General features: G+C 37.2%; 1 protein-coding gene across 3 annotated transcripts in view; it reads right to left on the bottom strand.

Annotated features, from left to right (window-relative positions):
- Positions 1-22,861, bottom strand: part of MAK (male germ cell associated kinase) — a 48,210-nt gene extending 25,349 nt beyond the window's left edge. For all 3 annotated transcript variants that reach the window (XM_069493368.1, XM_069493369.1, XM_069493370.1), the window contains exons 1-7: positions 22,761-22,861; positions 12,977-13,031; positions 12,148-12,269; positions 8,287-8,366; positions 4,834-4,966; positions 2,634-2,805; positions 1,454-1,621 (exon numbers count right to left, since the gene is read on the bottom strand). In XM_069493368.1, the coding sequence (XP_069349469.1) occupies positions 1,454-1,621; positions 2,634-2,805; positions 4,834-4,966; positions 8,287-8,366; positions 12,148-12,269; positions 12,977-13,031; positions 22,761-22,861 (831 nt within the window). The remainder of the gene's footprint in view (positions 1-1,453; positions 1,622-2,633; positions 2,806-4,833; positions 4,967-8,286; positions 8,367-12,147; positions 12,270-12,976; positions 13,032-22,760) is intronic.
- Between the last annotated feature and the right edge of the window lie 2,018 nt (positions 22,862-24,879).

The following is a 24,879-nucleotide window of genomic DNA, read 5'->3' as shown; positions in this document are numbered from 1 at the left end:
TTGTAAAGTATGGTAAGTGGTAAGAACCTAAATTTACTTTTCCCTAAGAGTTAGTGAATTGTCCTGGTATCATTCCCTGAACAGTCCTTCCCCCATTGATGGCACCACGTCTATCTTTTCCTTACACATTCTGCGACACTGAGCTATTTGTCAACTTGGATGCCAGTACTTTCACTGTTGTTATTATTGTCACTTACAGATTACTCTACTATCTGATGGGGCAAGCTGTCTACCCCATCAACACTCTCTAACTACTTATTCTTGTTTTAACTCATCTTGACTAGTCTTTCCCATTTTTCTTCCAGATGACTTTTAGAACGCATTTTCTCAAGTTTAATCAAACAAGCAAAATAATTTTTTGTAATTTTGACATATAATTATTTCAATGATAATACAACAAACTTTATCATTTTTTATCGAAGCCCTTTGAGATAAAAGCATGGGTTTTTTTTTTTTATTTCATCTTATTGTTATGGGGGATACAGAATTGCAGGTTACATACGTTGCCCATGTACCGCCTTTCCCCCCAAGTCAGAGCTCTAGGCGTGTCTGTTCCCCAGGTAGTGCGCGTTGCACCCATCATGTAGGTATATATCCCTCCCTTCCCCACCCCCTCTTCCTGAGTCAGCACCTTCAAGCGTGACCATTCCCCAAACGGTGCGCAATGCACTCATTGTGTAGGCATACACCCATCCCCTCCCCCACCCCCCACCTCAGTCTGATATCCGATTGGTGTCGTTCCCAGATGTGTATTTAGGTGATGATCAGGGAAACCAATTTTCTGGTGAGTACACGTGATGCTTGTTTTTCCATTCTTGGGATACTTCACTTAATATAATGGGTTCCAACTCTCTCCAGGAGAACCATAGAGATGTCGTGAGATAAAAGCATGGTGTTTTAAAGGCCAGAAGACTTGCTATGCATCTGTAGATGTTAGCAGGTTAGTCACAAAGGAACAAAGTGTGGTGTCACAATGCTGCCGTATTGTGGGAGCCAGAGACTGAACATTATTTCAAGTCCTAGGGAGGGATGATACTGTTGTGTGAAGTGATCAAGAATCCCACCTCTAAACCGTAAAGACGGCACAGAAAAGTCTACTGTGCTAAATGATTAAAGAGGTGCCTTTTTGTTACCCATGACAAGTTCCTTCTTAATTAATCTGCCACATGTATAAATTTTTACCATAACAGATTAATTCCTTTCAGCCTCAACCACAGAGGATTCTTTATTTGAACCACAAAACACAGAAAACCACTGCAGTGGCTATTTTTGCAATTTTCCCATGGATCTTATATGCCTAGAAATTAATTCATTATATACACTGGATGCTTTAGGGCTTAATTCTTTTGCTGAAACTTTTGTTGAGAATAGACGTGTCTTTGTAAATGAAAACATCCCTAATATTGTAAAACCTCAAAATTTTAAAAAGGTGTAACAGTGAGATTCATCGTACCTGGCTTGCTCTTGGTCGTTTCTTTGGATCCCAATTCAACATGTCAGTCATAAGCTGAATAGCTTCATTACTGGCATTTGGAATAAGAGTTTTTAAGTTTATAGGAACACATTGGGGAAAGCGGAAATTCATAGAGGATGCGAGCTGGTATCCTTCAGGCCAGTCACTCTGTTCAAGGAACATATCAGTGTGGGTGGGAGAGAGCAGAAAGAAAACTTGTTTTTAGTAATCCATTTAAAAACAGAATAGTAATATGGAAATCATTCATGTGTGAACATTTTAATGTCGATTCATATAAATAACAGACCACATATATAATTCATTGAATGCTGCAAACAGTATAGAAAGAAATTGAATGACAGGAAAAAATGAGAAAGCACTTTAATAAATTTTAAAATATTAAACTCCTGTCTGGTTTTGATGATGACGATGATGATGATGATGATGATGATACCTGGGTGACTTTGAACAAATACGGGCAAGTGCTTTACAAAAAGGCTGATTACTACACAAAGATCCTAATTATTATTATATACAGGCATCCAGTGTTAAAAATTGCACATAACTGGGAAGTGACAATCATGTCAAAGCTTTGATATCTACATTCGCTTGTCTAATGTTAACAAGACGCATACTAATTTAATTAGGATGTAATTATACACACTTACACTTATTAAGCACATCTCAGAAAGTAAGGTCTAGCTGAAATATAACAGCTAATCAAAAAGTACTCAGTTCAAGAAGTAGAATACCCACAGTAGAGTTATATAAAAGGAAACAAGAAAGGGTTAAGGTCCAGGGCACCAGGGGTTAAAGAGCTGATGCCAAGGGACAATCACAGAGCAGGGAGGAACGAGCCTAAGCAGGTTGTCTATGTAGTTGTCAGCTGGTCATCAACCCAAAGTTACACTCTAAATATACAGAATTTCCTTAAGTTCTTTTAAAAAGCACCTTTTTTCTTCAGTCTGGTGGGATTCTGGCTTCTTGAAATCCTTATCCCGCCCCAATAAAAAGAAATATAAAGATGATAAGAAAATTAACCATTAAAGTATGTGCCTGTTTAAAAGTAAAATATCAGATATCTAGGCTAAAGTTATAATCAAAAGTTATACAATTAAAAGCAAAGTAGCAAGTTATAAATAATCAAAAGTTATAACAACTTAGGGACAAGAGTACTTACCTTTTTGGGAGTCCCTAAAACTTGGCAAATCTTAAAGATTTCATCAACCTCACTTGTCCCTGGGAAAAGTGGCCTCAATGTATATAATTCAGCCATTATACTTCCAACAGCCCACACATCAATGGGAGAGCTATAAACTGAAGATCTTAACAAAACTTCAGGAGCACGATACCTATGAAAACAGAAACAAAACAAAAATGGCTACTTCGATTGTAATTTGAAACATGGGTGGGCAGTGGCATTCTGCTCTGTTTGGTCATGCGCTGCCATCAAGGAACAGGTATTAAGTGCCTTCTGTGTTTCAGGGCTTTGTACAAAGTGCTGGGGACAACCGGACATAACATACGTTCCCTGACCACAAACAACGAGTGGGGCTGGAGACAAATGTAAGTGAAATGTCCACATAGCCTGAGACTGGAACTCAAATGACTAAATATGGAAATAAGTGCTATCCCACGTATTAAGAAAAAAGGGAGAAAAACCATGTTATAAAGCATTATTTGATCCAGTATATATTCACATGGAGGACAGAAAACAAAAATATTAACAAAGATTATCCCTGAGTAGTGGATGTCTTTTCTTCTTTTTATCATTTTGAAAGTACTGACACCCTCCATTGACTCCTCTCTGCAGACAACAATATTGTTAATTGAGACAAATAATTACAAGAGCAAAGGTACCTGGTAAGTCCAACACAAAGTCTGGTAAACGGAAGATATTCTCAATTCTAATTCCTTTTTTCATGTTGAAATCTATAAATATTTCAGTCCAAATGTTTTATAATGCTGTCTTTTTGCTTTCATTCAGGGCACAGTAGGTCCTCAAATAACATCACTATGGTCAACGTCGTCGTTTTGTTATAACGTTGGTGAGGAAAAAAACTGCTTCGCAGCCGGGGCCCCTGTCTGTGTGGAGTTTGCACGTTCCCTCCCACATCTGCGTGGGCTTTCTCCGGGTCCTTCAGTTCCAACCCACATCCCAAAGACGTGCATATCAGACAAACTGGTGTGTCTACGGGCTCTGAGCATGGGTGCGTGTGTGAGTACGCCCTGTGATGGGACAGTGTGCAAGCCAGGGCTGGGCCCTACCTTGGCCCTAAGTTACTGGGACAGGCTCTGGCCACCCACGACCCTGAACGGCAACAAACAGGTAAATAATTATTTTCCTTGTTTTTGTTAATCTTTCTTAAATGTATGTATAGCTCACATTTATTTCAATGTTTAGTATTAGAAGCGTTTTGATCTTTATTTAGAAGTTCAGTGATGTTTTTATGACCAGAAATATGCCATAGGAACTTCACTCTTGTTTATGTCAATTAGCTCATGGGAAAATTTGTTTTGTTATATGTTGTTTCACTTAAAGGTGCAGTTTGAGAACCTATCGACAGAGTTAAGGGATGACTTACTGTACTTTGACAAATATTTTTAACAGCTTTATTGAGATATAATTTACATAATATACAATTCATCCATTTAAAGTGTACAATTCAATGGCTTTTAGTATAGTCACAGAGCTGTGCATCACAATCAATTTTAGACCGTTTTCATTAACCCCAAAAGAAACCCCATGCCTCTTATCCATCTATCTTCCTATGTCCCCAGCCCTAGGCAACCACTAACCCACTTTCTGTCTCTATAGATTTGCCTACTCTGGACATTTCATATCAGTGCAATCTTAGGCTATCTGGTCCTTTGTGACTGGCTCTTTTCACTTAGGTAATGTTTGCAAGGTTCGTCCATGTTGGAGCATAAATCAGTATTTCATCTTTTTATTGCTGAATAATATTCCATCATATGGATGTAGCATATTTACTTATCCATCAGAGATGAACATTTGGGTTGTTTCTACTTTTTGGCTATGTTGGTGACTCATAATATTTTTAATTTGTTTGTATTGTAAGCAGCACATGTAAGCAGCATGAGGAAAAGATTTTTCTCTTATGTTTGTTCATTGCTGTGTTCTCTGTGCCTAAAATAATATCCGGCACATAGTAGGTGTTCGATAAATACTTGTTGCATGAATAATGAAATTCTTTTTCCTTCTTTTTCCATTGATCAGAATGGTAATGAATCAATCCTCTCTCTTTAAAGAATACAAAATTCAGTTCTACATGGAGCCTCCAGAAAGATATGTAATAATCCACTGTAGGAAAACTTCAGCATAGACTTATGCCTCAGGAGAGTTGCATAAAACTACTCACCATCTGGTAGAGACATAATCAGTATATGGTGGCTGTGACCTTAATTCTCTTGCAAGTCCAAAATCAGCAATTTTCACAAGTTCTGGACCCATACAAAGCAAGTTTTCTGGTTTCATGTCCCTATGAAAAAAGCCTTGGTAACACAGAGAGAAAAAACAATAAATCATGTTTAAACATCGCTTTATTTGATTTATAAACAATATAATTTAGCCTATCATAATTAGAAGCATGACCTTAAAAAAGAAAGCATTTATTCCCTAAAAAGTGATGGGATATAGGACCATGCTTTCAAAATGACTTGGCAAGAAAGTTGACACAGTATGTAAGACCATAAAAATAACTACCCATTTAACATATATGTTTAATTTTTAAAATTTTTTTTAGATTCTTTTTTTGAGACAGAGTCTCACTCTGGTGCTCCTGATAGAGTGCAGTGGTGTCCTCATAGCTCACAACAACCTCAAACTCCTGAGCTCAAGCAATCCTCCCCCCTTGGCCTCCAGAGTGCCAGGATTACAGGTGTGAGCCAGCACGCCCAGCCTACATGTATTTTTACTTGTGACTCCAGTAGGTTCAGGCACTGCTATAGATATGACCACATTATGATTTATCTCCATTAATTTGCACAACTACCTTAAGGAGGTATTGTTATCACTACTGTGTAACAGATGAGGAGGCTGAGGCCCATAGAGAAGTAGCCTAATAATGCGTGGGGAGCACTTCCTAATCAGCCTTAAGTCAGTGCAGCTGATTCCTTGAGTATACGCCACTTGTTTGAAAAGCCCATTAGACAAAAATGGAACTCCACACGTTATAACCAATTTCTTCACTTAAAGTTATTTTATCTCATGTTCGGTTCTCCTCGATAGCTATGTCATTGAAAACTCCAATAATTATAATGCTTATATTACTAATTCAATATACAAAATAAACGGTTAGTTACCAAAGCTACTGGGCATCCCAAAGAAAATGAGACAGAAAACCTCGAGGGAAAGAATTAAAGCCCTTCTTGCAAATCAGCTTTGTTTTTAAGGAAGTCTTTTCCTAAGGGTGATCTAAAGCATATGTTGTAATCCTAGCACTCTGGGAGGCCGAGGCAGGAGGCTCGCTCAAGGTCAGGAGTTAGAGACCAACCTGAGCAAGAGCGAGACCCCGTCTCTACTAAAAAATAGAAAGAAATTAACCAGACAACTAAAAATATATAGAAAAAATTAGCTGGACATGGTGGCACATGCCTGTAGTCCCAGCTACGAGGGAGGCTGAGGCAGGAGGATTGCTTGAGCCCAGGAGTTTGAGGTTGCTGTGAGCTAGGCTGACGCCACAGCACTCTAGCCCGGGCAACAGAGTGAGACTCTGTCTCAAAATAAATAAATAAAATAAAGCATACTGTTTTGTACACAGATGGGATTCTAACGGCCTTGCGAGGAAGCGGGGGGGTAGGTGGTCATTAGAAGAGGGTTTTAATGTAGCTCTGGGGCTAGGAAGATTTTCTGAGCCTAAACTTTTTAACACTTCAAAGCCAGCATGGGCTCTACGTTTTTGACATGTGTAACAGTTTTGTATTCCAAGTTTATGTGGGATTCCTACTCAAAACAGTTGGTAAAATACATTTCACTAACATCCAAGAGAAATCCACTGCACTTCTGTAATGCAAAGACAGGAACAGAAATGCGATGGTAGAGCAAAGTGACATTAGTCCAGAAAGTCTTAGAGAATTAAGCCAGTTACATATCTGTCCAGTTGAGGTTCTCCCGATCCTAATATAAATACATTGGTAATTTAGTTCTATTTTAACTAAATATTAGTCTCATTTTTTGACAGCAACTATTTAAAAATATCTATTTTCTTGAAGTATTACATCTGAGATGTTTAACTACAACAAGAATAATTTGGCTTTTGTAAAAATGTCTAATTGTTCTTAAAGCCTGGTTTCCCAAATCACTATGTAGTCAACTAACTATATATACTCAACTCTAAACTATTCGTATGTTATTTACTTTCAGCCACAATTTTTAAATTCTAAACAAACTTCCTCCTTCAACCCCTTATGTTTTAGAAGTTGCTGATAGTGGCTGGGCGCGGTGGCTCACGCCTGTAATCCTAGCACTCTGGGAGGCCGAGGCGGGTGGATAGCTCAAGGTCAGGAGTTCGAGACTAGCCTGAGCAAGAGCGAGACCCCGTCTCTACTAAAAATAGAAAGAAATTATCTGGCCAACTAAAATATATATAGAAAAAATTAGCCGGGCATGGTGGCGCATGCCTGTAGTCCCAGCTACCCGGGAGGCTGAGGCAGTAGGATTGCTTAAGCCCAAGAGTTTGAGGTTGCTGTGAGCTAGGCTCACGCCACGGCACTCTAGCCTGGGCAACAGAGCGAGACTCTGTCTCAAAAAAAAAAAAAAGAAGCTGCTGATAGTATAAATCAACCCAGGCAAATATCAAGACTTATCATGTTGATCAGAGTTTAAAACAAATTAAAGATCAGAATCCATTTGATTGAAAAACATATTTTTATTTCCATGTAACTAATAAATTACTGATATTTACCAATGGATTCTTGTATATTATCATGTGATTGAGACTTTTTAAACCCCCCAATAGTTTATATGGCAGAAATAAAAAATTAAGGATTGAGAAATGTTCCTAACATACTTATATGGAATCCTGAATAGCATTTCTAGAAGATAAATTATTTTCTGTAGCAGTTAAAGGAGAAAGAACAAAAGAAAATATAAAATATAGGATGAGACATGAAAGGAGACCAATGGCGACTGTTGAGGGCCTATGCTCAGAATGCAGCAATGGTTTGGCACAAACTTCTCTAATATCTACACATCTAGTGATTCTAAACAAATGTTCATTAAAAATAATGCCATTCACTTTTTAGACTAATAACCACTTTGGTTTGATAGATATGCAAAAACTGCATAAATTAAAATATATAAACAAGAAATTCATAGAAAATAGAACAAGTACTTGCTTTAATTCTACTCAGGGAATAGACACAACTAAATGTAAATACTGAGGAAAACTATAACACACTCCACCATTTAAACTTTTTAAATGTTAATAACTGGTCATACTAGATCAAAGCAGTCTAATCTTTTCCAAAAGAAGAACTTTTTTTTTCATTTCATAATAAATTAGGGAAATGAGGTTGCAGGTTGGGTTTATGATGACCAAGGTCTGATGATCAAACTGTTAAAAAATTCAATTTTTAATAGTTATAGATTATGATAGCAAGAGAGTTATAAATTATAGAAATTCCATTTTATATCATACAGGACTAAAGAAATTCTAAATTCTTTTAAATAAAAAAGTCAGTATATATAGGCATGTACCACAAACTTGTAGTTATCTACTAGAATATTATTTAACAGCTCATATACAATTTCTGTGTACAATCTTGACAGTAATCTAAAGAGGCAGAGAAATGAGACTTAAAAAGAAACCTACCATGTTTATGGATAAAAGCCAGGCCTTGTAATATTTGATACATAATATTTCTGATGACTGACTCAGGGAAAAACTTGTTTCTGTGAAGAAATGAACACAGAGTCACGTAATACTGTTAAGCAAGCAACCAACCAATCCAAAGACTTATATTCCTCCTGTCTTGGCACCTCTGCTGGCCTCATGATACTGGCTAAAGCTATGATTTATAGATTTATAGTTTTAAAAGTCATAAATTTAAAACGTGAAAATTAGGGTTTTTTTTTTTTCCATTTTTAAGTTTGGCTAAAACTCAAATCCCAAACTAAATATATCACACAAATATTCAATACCTAAATTCTAAACTGTCCCAAGAAGAGCAAAGTAAATTGGAAAACTGAATCACTATCAGATAAACCAAGCACGCAAAGCTGTATCTTGTAGGCTTTAGGAGTTTTCAGGCCATAAATGCTTCAGTTGTATTCTGCATATTGGAGCCACACATCTATACAATAGAAATATAAGAGCCACAAAAGAGCCACTTACGTCTGCGGTCCCCAACTCTCCGGCCGCAGAGCTCCACCGCCTCCTACCCCACCCCAACCGTCCGTGGAAAAATTGTCTTCCATGAAAATTAAGAAAGTGTGTGTGGGGAGCGCACAGCAGGAGGTAAGTGGTGGGCGAGCCAAAGAAGCCTCATCTATCTGTATTTACAGCGGTGATACCACCGCCTGAGCTCGGGCCCTGCACTCCGCCCAAGCCTGTGCCAAAAAGTTGGGGGATCACTGACTTAACGTCCCTACCATTTTTCTAGTAGCTACATTTAAAAAAGCAAATGAAATAGGTGAAATTAATTTTAACAATATATTTAATTTAACCTAATGTATATCAAATATTATTTCAACAGGCAATCAATATAAGATTAATAAATTTAATTTTTGTACCAAGTTTTCAAAATCTGGTGTGTAATTTATATTACATTTACAACACAGCTCAGTTCAGATATTTCAAGAGCTCAATAGCCACATCTGGTTACTGGCTACTGTATTGGACAGTGCAGCTTTTTATGGTACTTACAGAGTCTAAAGTAAGATCCTAATAAGGGCTTAACTAGGGCAGAAATATTAATCTCTGCCAGGCCACCAATTAAAGTGATCAGCAACTAATTCTTCGATCCTGAGGCCATACTATGTTTTAGAGGTTATCACTTTAAGCTTTTAAACATTAACATAATTTCAACATTTTCTAACATCTTTATTTCAGCATGATTGATTGGATTAATTTAAAGGATCAATTAAAAATGCTTTCAACATGCAGGAAATGGCCTATTTTTCTACATTATATGACTATATTATATGATAAAATGTCCCACCATTGAAATCATTAAGACACCAAATGGACCAGAAACACACAATAGACAGAGAAAGATAAACACTGGTCTTAACTCAAACTAGAAAATAATATTGATCATATGTTAGTGAAGTATTTTTAAAACTTACTTTCATAAGCTATAAATTTTAAAGTAAATATTTTTATTCTTACCAACAATTTATAAAAAAAATGCTATATGCTGAAAGTACAATCATAGCATCAGTGCAAAGGTTTATGTATATTGGTCTTCAATTGAAGTGGAAAAGTGGCTTACTTGAATAAAATTCAAAAAGGGCTTTTAGATTAATTTTTAATCTTCAAAATAATGTTTCAGGAAGTTAAACTACTCAAAACAAAATGTAAAAATATAGCTTAACCTCAAATAGCCTTCATCATGTACAGTTGTTAATAGTCAAATTTATTCTTAGATATTAAATAAAATTCTAAGAATATACCTTTATTTCCATTTAATTTAGAAATCTAGAATTGAATCATAATTCAAAACCTGATTCTCTGTAGTGTTTATTTGATATTTCTTTAACCACTTCAATTGTCAGATTTATACATATCCTAAAAATCAGATGAAAATATATTTCATGTATTGTATTTAATTTTTTTCATCCACAAGTATATCTTGATATTTCATATATATATTTTTCATTTCATATATTTTAAAGTACAAAATTTATTAGAAGCTGAAAAGGTAAGATTACCCATAATCCCACCACCTGATTAAGAAACTTTTGATTTTCAGTATTCTAATCCAGTCCTAATCATTTGCATGCATAACTTTTATATGATGTATCAATGTTACATAAATACAATTTTGATTTGTTTTTCCACTTATAAGCATTTTCATAATCTTTATAATTATCACCTTTAATGGCTACATAATAATTCCATCAGTACTATATACTATAATTACCAACTTATTCTCCCATTGACAGTCATTTATTTTAAATAGTTCAAGGAAAAAAGTGAAGCTTAGTATAGCTATTGAACAGAATATAATGTTTACGGTAACTATAAAGACTATGTATCTGCATAAGAAAGTACTTCTAAGTGAATGAATCCAATAAAAAATTTTATTATCATTAAAATTACAACTAAGTAAAAAGCATGCATGCCTACATACAAGGGCTAGAAAGGACTCTAGAAAAATAAAAACTGATTTTGGGGTAGAAATTTACTTTTATTTTAACTGATATTAACATCATAGTGATGTCAGCCTGAAACACAACAGGCATTCAATAAATATGTTTTGAAAGAAGAAAAAATATGATTACAGAAAAATTCACTTACCATCCTTAGACCGTGTGTGTGTGTGTGTGTGTGTGTGTGTGTGAAAGAAACAGAAATCATCACAGTGGAAAATTACTTTATTTCTAAGTATTTTAGGGTCTTTTGCTGAACAGCTCTCACTATAAAAGCAGGCAAAACAGACTTTAATCTCCTAGATGTGACCAGAACCACCATCACCAGAACATTATCTCCCCAAGGCCATGGCAAAAGACTGACGCTCTCTCTTCAGAGATCCTGCCCACACGTTTAACACACTGACTGCCACATTAGAAAAAAAATTTTTCCTAGGTGCCATGGTGTTTTATTATGAAAATAGAATAAAAACTTTGAAAACAAAACGATCCTTTCTAATTTAATGAAAATTTTTTTATTGTTTTGTGTTGTTTTCAAAAAAGTAATACAAAAACTTGAAAATTAGTAATGTAAAAACTAATGTGAAAATGTGAAAAACAGTTCAAAAGGGTAAAGTGTTTTTCTTGACTTAATTGTAATTTAAAGGTAAAAATAAATAGAAAAATGAAATTTATTAATTTCTATTCATTTAATCCACATTTTTAGTACTAAATTTTCAGTATTAGTTGTAACAATAGGAACATCAACAAGTTAAGATTTTCTCGAAACAAACTGCAGGGTTTTGCCCAGGTTTTGCTTCAGGAGGCCCCAGGCTCAGAACTCACATGAGTTAAATGTAACTCACATGGCAGTTAATGTGTTAGAAATTAAAATGAGAATTTCCTTGGAAATGGTAACACATGAAGTTTTATCATTCACTTATGCATCCTAATTAGTAAGTTTCTTAGACCCTTTCTTAAAAGCTACTTCATTCCTTTCTCCATTCATTCTTTCATCAGCGTTTCACAAGTTGCTTAGGAGAACAAGAGAGATAACTTTCTCAGTAGCGCCCAAGGCCGGCTTTATTACTGAATACTATAGATAGATTTTTATTTTTAAAAGTATAAGTATGTGTGTTTATAGGAAATATTGCCCTTGACTTTTAAGGATTTATAACAGAAAAATGGTGGCTATGTCATAGCTGATTCTTCAATGTTAAATGCTACTCTTTGATAGAAATAACAGAACTAATTAATTTAAATCTACCTCTTGGAGTGATAAACCTACATATTACAAAGTATGACATATTGAAAGGATCCAAAAAACTCATGGAGGAAAAAGTAGGGAAAAAATTACAATTTTTATAGAATAAAAACATACCTATCTTTCATTAATTGATAGAGGTTTTCTTTCATATATTCAAATACAAAATAAAGATGGTCATTTTCTCTGATAACTTCTTTCAGTTTAATCACATTGGCATGGTTAAGTTTTTTCAGAGACTGAAAAACAACGAATAACCATTAACATTTCTTAAAGAAAAGTTATAAGAAGTTGACAAAATCTCATCAATGATAAGTATGATAATTACCTTAAGTAACTTTCCATTTCTTCTGGATTCATTAATGAATTACATTTTAATATCTACATAATTTTAAAATCTCTTAGAACATCTATTTAAAGCAAGCAATAACTGATTTAAGAAATGAATGCTAAGTGCAACAACAAACCAAGTCAACAATAGCTACCAAACATTTCAATCTATCACATTTTCGTCTCAGTTTGTTAAATAGGGTCTAACTTTTGTCTGCCTTAACCATGTCACACGCCATGCAGAAGTCTCCAGAAGTTTATCCAAGTCTGTAAGCATAAAATATAAGGAAATGGCATGTAGTAATTTAAAAAGTTGACTTTCCTTTGATAATATGAATTAAAATGCTCTTTTTTATCTCTAGATTACTTACAATAAAGTGAGGTTTTAAAAGTAAAAATGAACTTTCAAATATGAGAGTATAATTGTACTCTGTTCTCCACTGACACCAGAACAAGAAGAAATGAGAAATTACTTTACTTTAGGAAGATAAAGGATAAACATAAACACAAGTATCTTTGGAATGCTTCCCACAGAGAACAGAATAATCTCAGCTACTGTCCTGGGCATGAGTGGAGTTAAGGCCTTCTTGGGTTCTTTTCATCTTTAGGATTTTACCTTAACTTCTCTTAAGTTCATACATTCATCCCAAGAATAGAACTTTCTCTTCATCCTAAAATAAATTTAAAAAGTTTAGTGTACAGGGACTGAGGATTCCAAGACACAAATTACACCGCTGGCTGTCTTACTCTAACACTGGTTCCCTCTGGGGAAGCTCTATCTCTAGTCCCTCATCCTTGGAAGGAAATCCCCTCCCTTCTATCTCAAGGCTACTTGGTAAAGGCTCGTGTCTATATCATATCTGAAATTCTGCTTTAACAAAAAGATGAAAAAGTTACCATTAATCTTCCTTTCTGGGTGAGTTCTTCACATTTCTCTAATCAGGTTAATTGTGCTTTTCTAAAGGGGCCTCTTACAAATTTCCTGTCTTTCTGAAACTTGAGAGATAAATTTGAAACACTATACTTCAGAGGTGGGTAGGAAAAGAAACCACAAATTTTGGTAGCAAATTTAGTCAGTGATTTGATCTGACAACTTTTATATCATTACCTCAGTTTTAGACAAGAGACTCATAAAGTTAAGTGATTTAAAGTTAGTAAAAATTCAGAAGTAACCAAACTTTAGAAATTGCTTTCTTGAATTTTGTTATTTCCCCTCTTCCATCCCAATGTCGGTTATCATTAGAGATAAATATATCAAAAGAGTATTTAGGGTAATGAAGTATTTCTACTATATGCGCCATAAATAGTGGTTGTGTTTTATATGAACAGATTTTTAGTTATCACACAAAACAGGAGATAAGAAAAAATAAGATTCACATTCTAAAAAAAATTCTCATAATCAGATATGAGAATTGCAAGGCTAGATTGTAAAAAATAAAAACTAAATATGTCCCACTGCTTTCATTTAGCATTATAATCTCTTGTTGAGGCATTCTAGAAGATAGGAAGCTTAGAATTGCCTTTATTAATTAGAATAATTCTTACAGTCCAGAAATTATAATTATACCCTCTATGAGGGTATAGTACACAGGTAAGGAAACGAGTAAACACTTGGCAACACAACATCATGGTCAAGAATGTGGGCTGTAAAATCGCACTGCCCGGACTCAAAGCCTTGCTCAGATGCTCACTGAGTGTATGACCTTGGACAAGTTCACCTAGTGACCTCTTGGTGCCTCAAATGCCTTAGCTAGCCATGAAGTAGAAATTATTGCATGAGAAAAACCTGTTGCAAATTGCTTCGCTCGGCACTCAATAACTACTAGATGGTTTCATTTTTACCAATAGCTATGATTGACTATGATAAGACATGAAGGGCATTGCTGCTATTATTTCTAAAATATCCTTAGTGAATCAGAATTTCACTTATAGTCATTCAGGTCCCAGAAATTTACGAAGAAGCTTGATGAAATCAAGGGTTTACTGGCCTATTAAAAGATACCTTTCCGTGCTATAGATTTATAAAACGTCTTTCTAGAGTGCAAAAGGTAAATGTAGCACAATGATGAATTTAAAATAAAACAGAAGTCAATTTAAGTACAGCTATAAAAGTAGTTTAATAAAATGATTGTATCCATCCGAAGCTGCACATATAATCTGTTGTGATTCCTAAAAAGTAATTTCAGAATTTAAAAAGTATCCAATCTTTTAGAAACCAGATAAAAATATATTCAAGTTACTTTTCATAATTCATTAATAATTGAAATTTTTGTCCTACTTGTAAAGTCTGCTCTCTTCATCCACATTTACCAAAATCCGGCTTTCTTTCCAGCAATTACCACTTCTCAGCAATACTTCCCTAAGGTGACGCATGTATCTATCTACAACAAACATGTTTCCTTGCAAAATAATTATCCCAAAGACAAACCAATTTCTTAGAATAGCTAAGAAGAGGTATTTCCTTTTAGGTTCCTTGCCCTCTTCTTTCATATATTAATTTACACAACATCTACTTCATGCCAGGGCAATGAACAAGTTAAAGATGGCTTCCCATCTAACAGAAGAAATGATTTTAGATGAGTTAATACATAACACACATACAGATTAGTTATAAGGACCATGAGACAGAACAAAGGGATCTTTTAAAGATTTAATAGCCAGGCCCTTTTGATAAGACAACATTTCAACTGAGACCTGAAAGACAGAAGGTCCCAGCCTATAAAGACAGAAAAAGATGTTCTGGGCAGACAGAGATAGCTAGCTGCTTAGAGGAAATAAAAGGCTATTTCGGGCTGATTCTTATTTCTTTAATGCCCTGTACTAATTTTCATTGCTATTGCCAGCTACTCATCGTAAGAAAATGGTAGTGCTATTACTCGGTCATCTTTCCTGCTCTTTTTCTCCATAGCATTTATCACCTTCTAACATACTATATAATATGCTTATTTACCCCCTGTTCCCAAAAGTAAGCTCCTTAGGGACACTCCCTTATGCCTAGATTGGTTGTGACACATAGTAGATGCTCAATAAATATTTGCTAAATGATGGAATGAATTTCTATGCCCACAGGTGAGCTCATGAGGACCTGCCCCCTAGACAGGCGACCCTCAGAAATGGAATTGTCTCTCAAGTCCTTAAAGGGCAGAGGCCTTAATAAATATTTGTTCACTGAATGAGGTGAGGGACTTACCACCTTCCTCTAGCATGAATTGTAGGTTATAGCTTTTTTGAAAAATGGTAGCAGATAAGACAAGGTTTCTGTCCAGTGACCTCAATTCAAACTCCCCAAAGGAAATTTTCAAAAGGGCCCTTTCATTTTCTTCTTTATAGTGTTCCCCCAACGTCTAACCGCTCACCCTCTAACACATCCCAGCCAGTTCTGACTGCAATGCTAGACTGCTCAGAAGCTTTGCCTACTAAATTAAGCACTAACTTTCTTCCCCATGTTCACACTGGCAAATATAGCACCCTCTCCATCCTCTACCAACTGCCGTACCGCACCCTCGTTCCTCCAGGCCAGCTCCATACTGGGCTAGCGCTCAGCCTCTGCTCTCTCCTCAACATCATTCTTAACCGAGCACATCTAATTCTAACAGACACCACCCCCGCAATACCTAACTCCTGGTTCTTCTGTTTAAAAGATTTTTAGACTGAAAATACCTTCTTCCAAATAATTTTTCCTTCAAGGAGACATGCTTACTGCCCACTTTGAAGATTAAGGATAGGCAGCTCTTCTTCATCTGTTACACAAAGCGTATTCAATATGGAATTTATTTTTGATTTTTGGGAAAAGGGATGGATGGATTTAAAGTGTTATCCAAAGTATTATACTTAGAATATTTATGGCCTAAATTGGAAGTGCCTAAAATTTTATACCACCAAGCATAAGATGATTGGATACTATGGGATGTGAGTTGTTTTGGTAACCAGTAGGAATAAGAATGGAGAATAAGGGGTCTAATAACTGTAACTTTCAGGTAAAGTTTATTCCATTGTACCAGGCTTAAGAGAAATGGCAAAGCCTTCCTGCATGACTCTCGTAGGCAACATAAGACCAAAAACTATCCTAAGATTCTGTCTTGTCCAGAACCCTAAGGAGTGATGGCCACAGTGAATATTCACATTGACAATCCTGCCAGCAGCCAGGCTTCACAGGTCCTTAACTCCTCTGCCCTGCCACAGTCACTCATAAACGCCTCATCGTGAGGAATGGTTCTGCTCTCCAAGACCTCAACCATTACAACCTCAGACTCTGACCGTAACCTCCTATCCTTTCACCACCTTCACCCTGGAAACTGCTTTATACGCCCTCTCATTCAACTCTCGGCTACTCCTACAATTGCCGGTGGCCTGGCTTACCTTACCTCCCCAGCCAGCCTGGGCCCCTCGTCAGCCCTTCACCACTCCCCTCTCAAGAGCACACACATATTCTGAATGTCCCCCTCTCCCAACATCCCACCACTCCTGCCTTGCCTTCCTCCAGTCTGCTTTCCATATAGATGGGTAAAGATGGGAAGAAAAGTCATGTAAATGTTCCCAGTAGCTCCACTTTCATATTCATCCCATGTAATCAAAGATAATTGAAGGTGGACTGTTATCCATACTTGGCAATCCTTTTGTGACTCTCTTGGTAACTCAGTACGCATTCTTCACAACTCTTCCAGGCTCAATGCCTCCACCACTGCGCCTCCTGCTGTTCCTTGCCTACCGCACTCTGGCCTATTTCTTCTACTGTTCCACTGGAACGACACTCACCACAGCCACCAGTCATGTCAGGTGCCCCAAATCCAAGGAGCACCATGGCAGATGGTATCATTTGGATACCAGACGGCCATTTCCAGCCCCTGTCCTTTTTCCTCCTGGTACAGAGGCTGGAAGAGTGAATATGCTCACTTTCTTGGCCTCCTTGGGAAGTAAGGGAGACCATGTGGCCAGTGCCAGCCAACAAGATGTGAGGGGAAGTCCTTGGGGGCTCCTGGGAAAGAAAGATCACTACCTGATAAAAGATGAGAGAAGAGGTTGCTGGTATTATTCTCTCCTCCTCCCACCTTGAACATGGATGTAATGCCTAAAGGGGAAATAGCCATAATGTGGCCATTAGGTGACACATTTGAGGACAAAAAAAAATGCTAACCATTCAGTATGAAGATAGGAAAGGTCTGGATTCCTTGGGTGCACTGTTGAGCCACAAAAGAGCTCTGGAATCATCAAATTCCAGATTTCCTGATATGTCAAAAAAATAAACTCCTACTTAAGTCTTCAGTTCTGTTACTTGCTATTAATTTAGGTATTTGTTACTTGCAGCAAGATGCATTCCTAACTAATCCAGAGCTTTTTAGTCATTAACTGTCGCTCATCTTCCAGTTGAGCACTTTCCCTTCTTTAGATCTTTTCCTTGGGTTTGGATATTTTCTACACTCTCCTGCTTTCTCTGGTGGCTCCTTCTCAGTCTTCTTTGTAAGACTCTGTGCCAGGGCCCATCCTTTACATGCTGGGGTTTCTCAGTGCTCAACTACCATCTGTAGACTAACAATTCCAAAAGCATCAGGCCAGACCTCTAATTTGTGCTTAAATGCAACTATTCAATTGCTTATAGTCATCTTAAATCATTATGCCCACAACTGAACTCAGATTTACCCATAAGCCTGTGATTTCCCCTCCCTGTCATGATGAACGGCAACACCTCTACCCATTTAAGCCAGAATCCCAGGAGTTAGCCTGGACTCTTCCCCTCTTTGACTCCTTCCCCCGGAACCTCGTCACCAGTTCCTACAGAGCCTGCCTCCTAAATGTCCCTTGAATGTGTCCAGTTATGTCCATCCCCAATGCTATTCTCCTAAATCAGGCCACCACCACGTCTACCAAGATGACTGCACTGACCTCCTAAGGACCACAAGGTGTCCAATCTTGACCTCTTCAATCAAGTTTTCACTTTTTTTTTTTTTTTTACAACTTCTGTTTGTTTGTTTTTTTTTAATTTCAAAATATTAAGGGGGTAAAAATGTTTTTGTTACATGGATTGCTTTTATATAATGCTTAAGTCAGGGCAGTAGTGTGCCCATCACCCAAACAGTGTTCATTGTACATGTTAGGTAGTTTCCACTCTTTTGCTAATGAGATAGTCCCCAAAATTTGATCACATCTTCTGCTTAAAATCCTTCACGATTTCCAGTCCTCAAGATACACAAACTCCTTAACTGGGCTTCATGACTTCACCCCTTTAGCCTCACGACTTCTCTGCCCTACTCATGACCCATGCCAGCCCCTCATGCTTCTTCCGTTATTCAGCCTCAGTCAAGCCTTCACACGCTCCCCCTTGCCTCCAGGCCTTCACACTTAACTATTCTTACCACCTGCTGTGCTTCCTCCTAATTTGTTTTTTAATAATTTTCTCTCCTTCTTGAGGTCTCACTCTCTTGGGAAGCCTTTCATGACACTTCTCCAAGGAATCCAGACCTTTCCTATCTCTGTGTTCCCACAGAACCCAATATTGCCCTACCATAGAACTCAGCATACTTTATATTGTAACTTGTCTAATTTGTTGGTCTTCTTCACTATATTGTAATGCATCTATCTCATCTTCATTTTGTCCCAAGCACTAAGTACAGCAGGAGCTTAACAATTTTGTGCTGAATGAATATTTAAATTTTCTTCTATGGGACACCTCCTCTTCTCAAGCATTCATTTTTGTTCTATCCTTGCATAAGTTAGAACACTGAGGCCGGGCATGGTAGCTCAGACCTGTAATCCTAGCACTTTGGGAGGCCGAGATGGGAGGATTATGTCCGGCCAGGAGTTTGAGACTAGTCTGGGCAACATAGCAAGGCCCTGTTTCTACAAAAAAATAAAAATATTAGCCAAGTGTGGTTAGTGCTACTTGGAGGCTGAAGCAGGAGGATGGCTTGACCCCAGGAGTTTGATATTGCAGTGAGCTATGATGATGCCACCGCACTCTAACCTGGGCAACAGAGCAAGACCCTGTCTCAAAAGAAAAAAAAAATAACAACACTGTCTGGCACACAGTGGATACTTAATTTTGCAGACACTGTGAGTTGACTATCCAAAAGACTTTCTTCTCTTCCTCTTTACTAACAGAGTCAGCTTTTATACAGCGATACAAAAAGCCCAGCTAAGCACTCAGTTTCCCAGCCTCCCTGTGTGCCATGTCACACACTTCTGGCCAATGAGAAGTAACCAGAAGTCTTCTGGATAAGGGTGTGGAAAAACTTTTGCTTCCCTAATTAAAAGAGTACAGTAACTAACTGGCCTCACTCAACTCTTCCTATTTCTTCCTGCTTGGAATTCATACTCAATGCCTGGAGCTGCAGCAGCTATTTTTTGAAGATAGAAGAGCCTAGGTCTGTGATAACATCGTTGAGACAAGGTAGTAGCCCTGGCTATTTTTAAAAAGTCTCAGGACTTTAAAAAGTAATAATAATAGCTTAATTGAGATATTTTTCACATGCTATACAATTTACTCACTTAAAGTATATAATTCATCCAGGTGCAGTGGCTCATGCCTGTAATCCTAGCACTCTGGGAGGCCGAGGCAGGTGGATCACTTGAAGTCAGGAGTTCGAGACCAGCCTGAGCAAGAGCAAGACCCTGTCTCTACTAAAAATAGAAAAAATTAGCTGGGCATGGTGGCGCATGCCTGAAGTCCCAGCTACTTCAGAGGGTGAGGCAGGGGGATGGCTTGGGCCCAAGAGTTGAGGTTACAGTGAGCTATGATGACGCCACGGCACTCTAGCCTGGGAGACAGAGTGAGACTCTGTCTCAAAAAAAAAAAGTGTATAATGCAATGGTACAGTTGTGCCAAAATTTTTTATTATGTGAGATAAATCCCTATTTAAGTCATCTTTGGTTAGGCTTTAAATATTTCATTCATAAATATTCACAGAAAGCATTCATCAATGATATACTTTTGGCCTCTTCTCAGCCCTCAATCTCTTTGATTTCTTATGGTGTTTCACCCCTCACTGCTCCCAAGACTTTACCTAGGTCTGTGGAGATGCAGCCCAATTCCAAATTTTATGAAGTTGAAAGACAAAACACACACATTTTTGCCACCCAGAAGGAATAATGAACATTTTGTCACATAAAACTGAACAGTAATAACCCTCCTGACACCACAAGACCCAACCTCCTTCTCATTCTCCTACCTACTTCCCTGAAACCACAGCTAGCATGAATTTTACGTGTATCTTCCCAGGCCTTTTAAAATATTTTTATATACGAATGTATGTGTGTATAATAAATGATTTCTTTGTGTGATTTTACACAATCATTTAATCTACAAATAAGGGCTCTTTCACCTTTTGTCTAATTATACCTCATTTCTGTGGTCTTTGTCTGATTGCAGGAAGTAGCATCTCTGGTGCAGTCCTGGTCAGCAGGTTGACAGCAGGCATTCTAGGCTTAAAACCAACTGTACTGGCAGTACTTCTGATATTTCATGTCAAGATGGTGAATTATACAGGTTTTCTCAGGCTAGGAAAGTTTCTTTTTATTCCTATGTGCTAAATAGTAGGATTTTTTCCCCCTTAATCTTGAGTTTTTTAAAAAACCAAGAATTTTTTAAATTCATTAAGTCATGAATGGGTATTGCAGTTTAATAAGCTCATGCAATAAAATTCTCAGTTATTGTACATGTGCATATTTGATTAATAACTGCTATTCAAAAATGTTTTATAAAAGTATTTCCTTGTGCATGTGATGTTTTAGAAGATCATGATGTTTAAAAACATTTGTTAAAGTATTTAAATTTTAGGTTGTCATACTTTGGTTGATGTGGTCATCAGCCTCCAAGACTCATTCTGGTGGAAGGCAACTGCCATGGCACGAGGGTGCTCAAGCAACCCCCTGGAGAGGCCCATGTGAAGAGGAACTGAGGCCTCTTGCCAATAGCCGATACAAGCTTGCCAACCATGTGAGTGAGTGTTATGTGTTGAACTGTGTCCCTCAAACATTTATATGTTGAAGTCCTAACCCCCAGTCCCTTAGTGTGGGACTGTATTTGGAGACAGGCTCTTTACAGAGGTAATCAAGTTAAAGTGAGGTCATTAGGGCAGACCCTAATCCAGGACGACTGGTGTCCTTATAGAAAGGAGAAATTTGGACACAGAGACAGGCATAGAGAGATGATGATGCAAAGAGACAGGGAGAAGATGGCATCTGTAAGCCAGGGAGAGGGGCCTGGAATAAGTCCTTCCCTTATGGCTTTCAGGAGGCCCCTGCCGACACCTTGATTTTACACTTCTAGGCTCCAGAATGGTGAGAAAATAAATTTGTTATTTACCCCCCAGTCTGCGGCTTTTTTATCATAGCAGCCTATTGTGGGCTGAATTGTGTCACCTCAAAATTTATATGTTGAAATCCTAACCCCCAGTTCCTCAGAGTGTGACTGTATTTGAAGATAGGGTCTTTAAAGAAGTAATTAAGGTTAAATGAAGTCTTTTGGGTGGGTCCTAATCTGATGCAACTGGTATTCTCATTAAAGGAAATTTGGATATAGACACGCACAGAGGGAAGATCATGTGAAGACAGAGAGACAAGACGACCACCTGCCAGCCAAGGAGAGCAGTCTTAGAAGAAACCAACCCTGCCAACACCTTGATCTCAGACTTTCTGCCTCCAGAATTGTAAGGAAACAAATATGTGTTGTTTAAGCCACCATCTGTGGCACTTTGTTACAGCAGCCCTAGCAAACGAGTAGATTGAGCCACCTTGAAAGTGGATCCCTGAGCTCCAGCCAAGGGTTCAGATGAATGTACCCCATGAGAGGTCCCAAGCCAGGACCACCCAGCTAAGCACTCCTGAGGTTCCTGACCCACAGAAACTCTATGAATTAATAAATGTTTGCTCTTATTTTAAATCACTAAGCTTTGGGGTATTTTGTTATGTAACAAAAGATAAACACGGTGGGTTAAAAAGAGATAATTAAATTAACAATAATTAATTCTGTTTAATTGGTAAGCTCTAGAAAATACCATAGGCCTTTCACAACTCATTTAACATTATGAATACCATATGATTTTGAGGCCTATCGTTTTAAAGAAATAATAAGCTCTACTTTGTACTCCACTTTAAATTTGAAAAACATTCCAAAGATTACCTTTAGCTTCAGTCTAAAAGTACTGTGCATAAAAGCACTCACAGATAAATATTCTGCTTTATCAATGTGGCTGGACAAGCCAGAAAATTAAAGTAATATACATGGGAATCAGCAGAATTCCTTTCTGGCAATGTTTTTTTTTTTTTCAGAATGTCATTCCTCATTAGCCAAACTATCATGGTGCCTAAACTATACCTCTCTCTGTGCCTGTATGTGTTCTTAAGCAAGCAAAGGAAAACAAAGATCAGAGTTTTCAAAGGTGAACTTTGCAGTGCTCACACGGTACCTTTTGATGGCCACCAGCTCCCCGGATTCGTTGTTCTTGCCCATAAGCACACTCCCATAGGTGCCGTCCCCCAGCTGCCTCATGGTTGTGTATCGGTTCATCTTGGAAAACTAAGGCAGCAGAAATTGCTGATTAAAATGACTTCCTTGTTGAATATAAATTTGAATGCTTCTATATTTTTATTTGTTTTCGTCCTCACACTGTTGTTGCTATACTGGTGACAGGTTTGTCATCATGAAATACAGGCTTTTCCCCAAGATTATGTAGGTTCATGAGATATAGCAATAAGGAATCTGGCAAGGAAACACTGCTTCCATTCTTATGAACACCCTGTAAAAAAGAAAACAAGAATAAAATGAATTTCCATTAAAGAGTCTCTTCAAAAATTTTTACTAGCAACCTAGAGCATAGGGGAAAATTATAAATATATAATATAAATGCTACTGTGTTAAGTATAATATTTGTCAGTAAATCATTTGTGCTATGTGAAATGAAGTTCACGTATAATAGACTGATAATACTTACTTGATAAATGCTTCATTTACATGGCACTGTGCTACTTATCCTATGAATCTTCAAAATTGGCCTAATGACTTATATGATTCCTTTTTATTGAATATAATTTATATTATTCCAAATAATACTTGGAAAATAGACATCTTTACTGTATACATTCTTTGAATCAATTTTTGTATATTTAATTCAGCATATTAAATTTAAAACTGTACTGTTTATAAATTCCCTGTAGAATACAAGTACCCCGATTAGGTAAGTTAAATATAAAGCAAAATTTTGTTTTATATGAAAGGGAATAGCACTTTAAAAAAATTTCATATTCTATTTAAATAACATGCTACTTTATTTTACATTAAACTAAGAAAAATTTAAGCACTAATTAGGAATTAGTATCACACTAGGATTTATACAAAGAAGTAAAAGATGCAAAAATATCTTTACATATATATGCTTATTTGAGAATCTATGTGACTACTTTAGAAGGAGTTCAAGAGACATAACTAAAATTTTGGAAAGATGCATCTCATTGAAGTATAGAAAACCTGGATTAGGAGAATGGAGACAGAGGTTTGAATGTCAAACCAGTGTCTACAACCGTGCATCATGGGCAAAGCTCTCAACCTACAGGACTGCGATTAACATAGCTGTAAAACAAGGGCATTCCAGCTCTAAAATTTCCTGTCTATAATTATATATTTTCTAAACACTATGAACACCACACACACACAATTTTGCAATTATTACATCAAAAAAGACACCCATAGATGCACAGTCTCTTACAACTGAAAGGGGGGCAAAAACACAAAGTAAAAGTTCAGTAAAATGGCAGAATTTTAAATTATAAAATTTCTTACCAATTCTTCATTATCACAACTATTTTTTGCCCCAGTGACACACCTGTGAGTGGCACTAAGACAGCAAAGGCCAGGTAAATGAGTGACCCATGTTGAGCCGGGGAACTGGCAGGCACTGCTTCTGGCACTGATTCGGGCATTGCTTTGGGCATTGCCTTGGGCATTGCTTAATTGTGCAGACATTGTTTAACTGAGTCAGGAAGTCTCAAAACAAAGTTTTCCAGTGACCCTGATCAAAACAAGATGGAGGCAGGACAAGTTCCAATTGCACAGAAAGAGGACAGTGGAGAACTTGACCACCTCTTGACCTTGCAGCTTCATCATACATCTCATTACCATAAACGTTTCTAAGGAAACCTCCCACTCCCATCATGCATCTGACACCAGGACACTTCTTGTTTGACTGTATTACTTAAAAGGAGGCATCACCCTAATTCCAGGAAAACCCTCATTCCCCTTTCTGAGAAATGACATGAATATTCTTTTCCATGGTTAGCCTATAATTAACCTGTTGCTTAAATAGAGGGGGAAAAGGAACCATGGAGCCAGTTCTCGTCTGCAGGGAGAATTAGTCTCTTCTGTCTGTGGAGATTTTCTATATTTTCTAAATAAAACTCGCTTTCATATTATACTATCAGCTCACTCCTGAATTCTTTTTTGTCCAAAGCCAAGGACCCACTTGGACTTCAAGTGGCTTCCAACACTGGGGGTCACTTTTATGTGTCAGTGTCTGCCTGACCGTGTCTCCC

Source organism: Eulemur rufifrons, chromosome 18 (genome assembly GCF_041146395.1).
Source record: "Eulemur rufifrons isolate Redbay chromosome 18, OSU_ERuf_1, whole genome shotgun sequence".
Classification (NCBI taxonomy): domain Eukaryota; kingdom Metazoa; phylum Chordata; class Mammalia; order Primates; family Lemuridae; genus Eulemur; species Eulemur rufifrons.
This window is presented reverse-complemented; position numbering and strand designations above follow the sequence as displayed.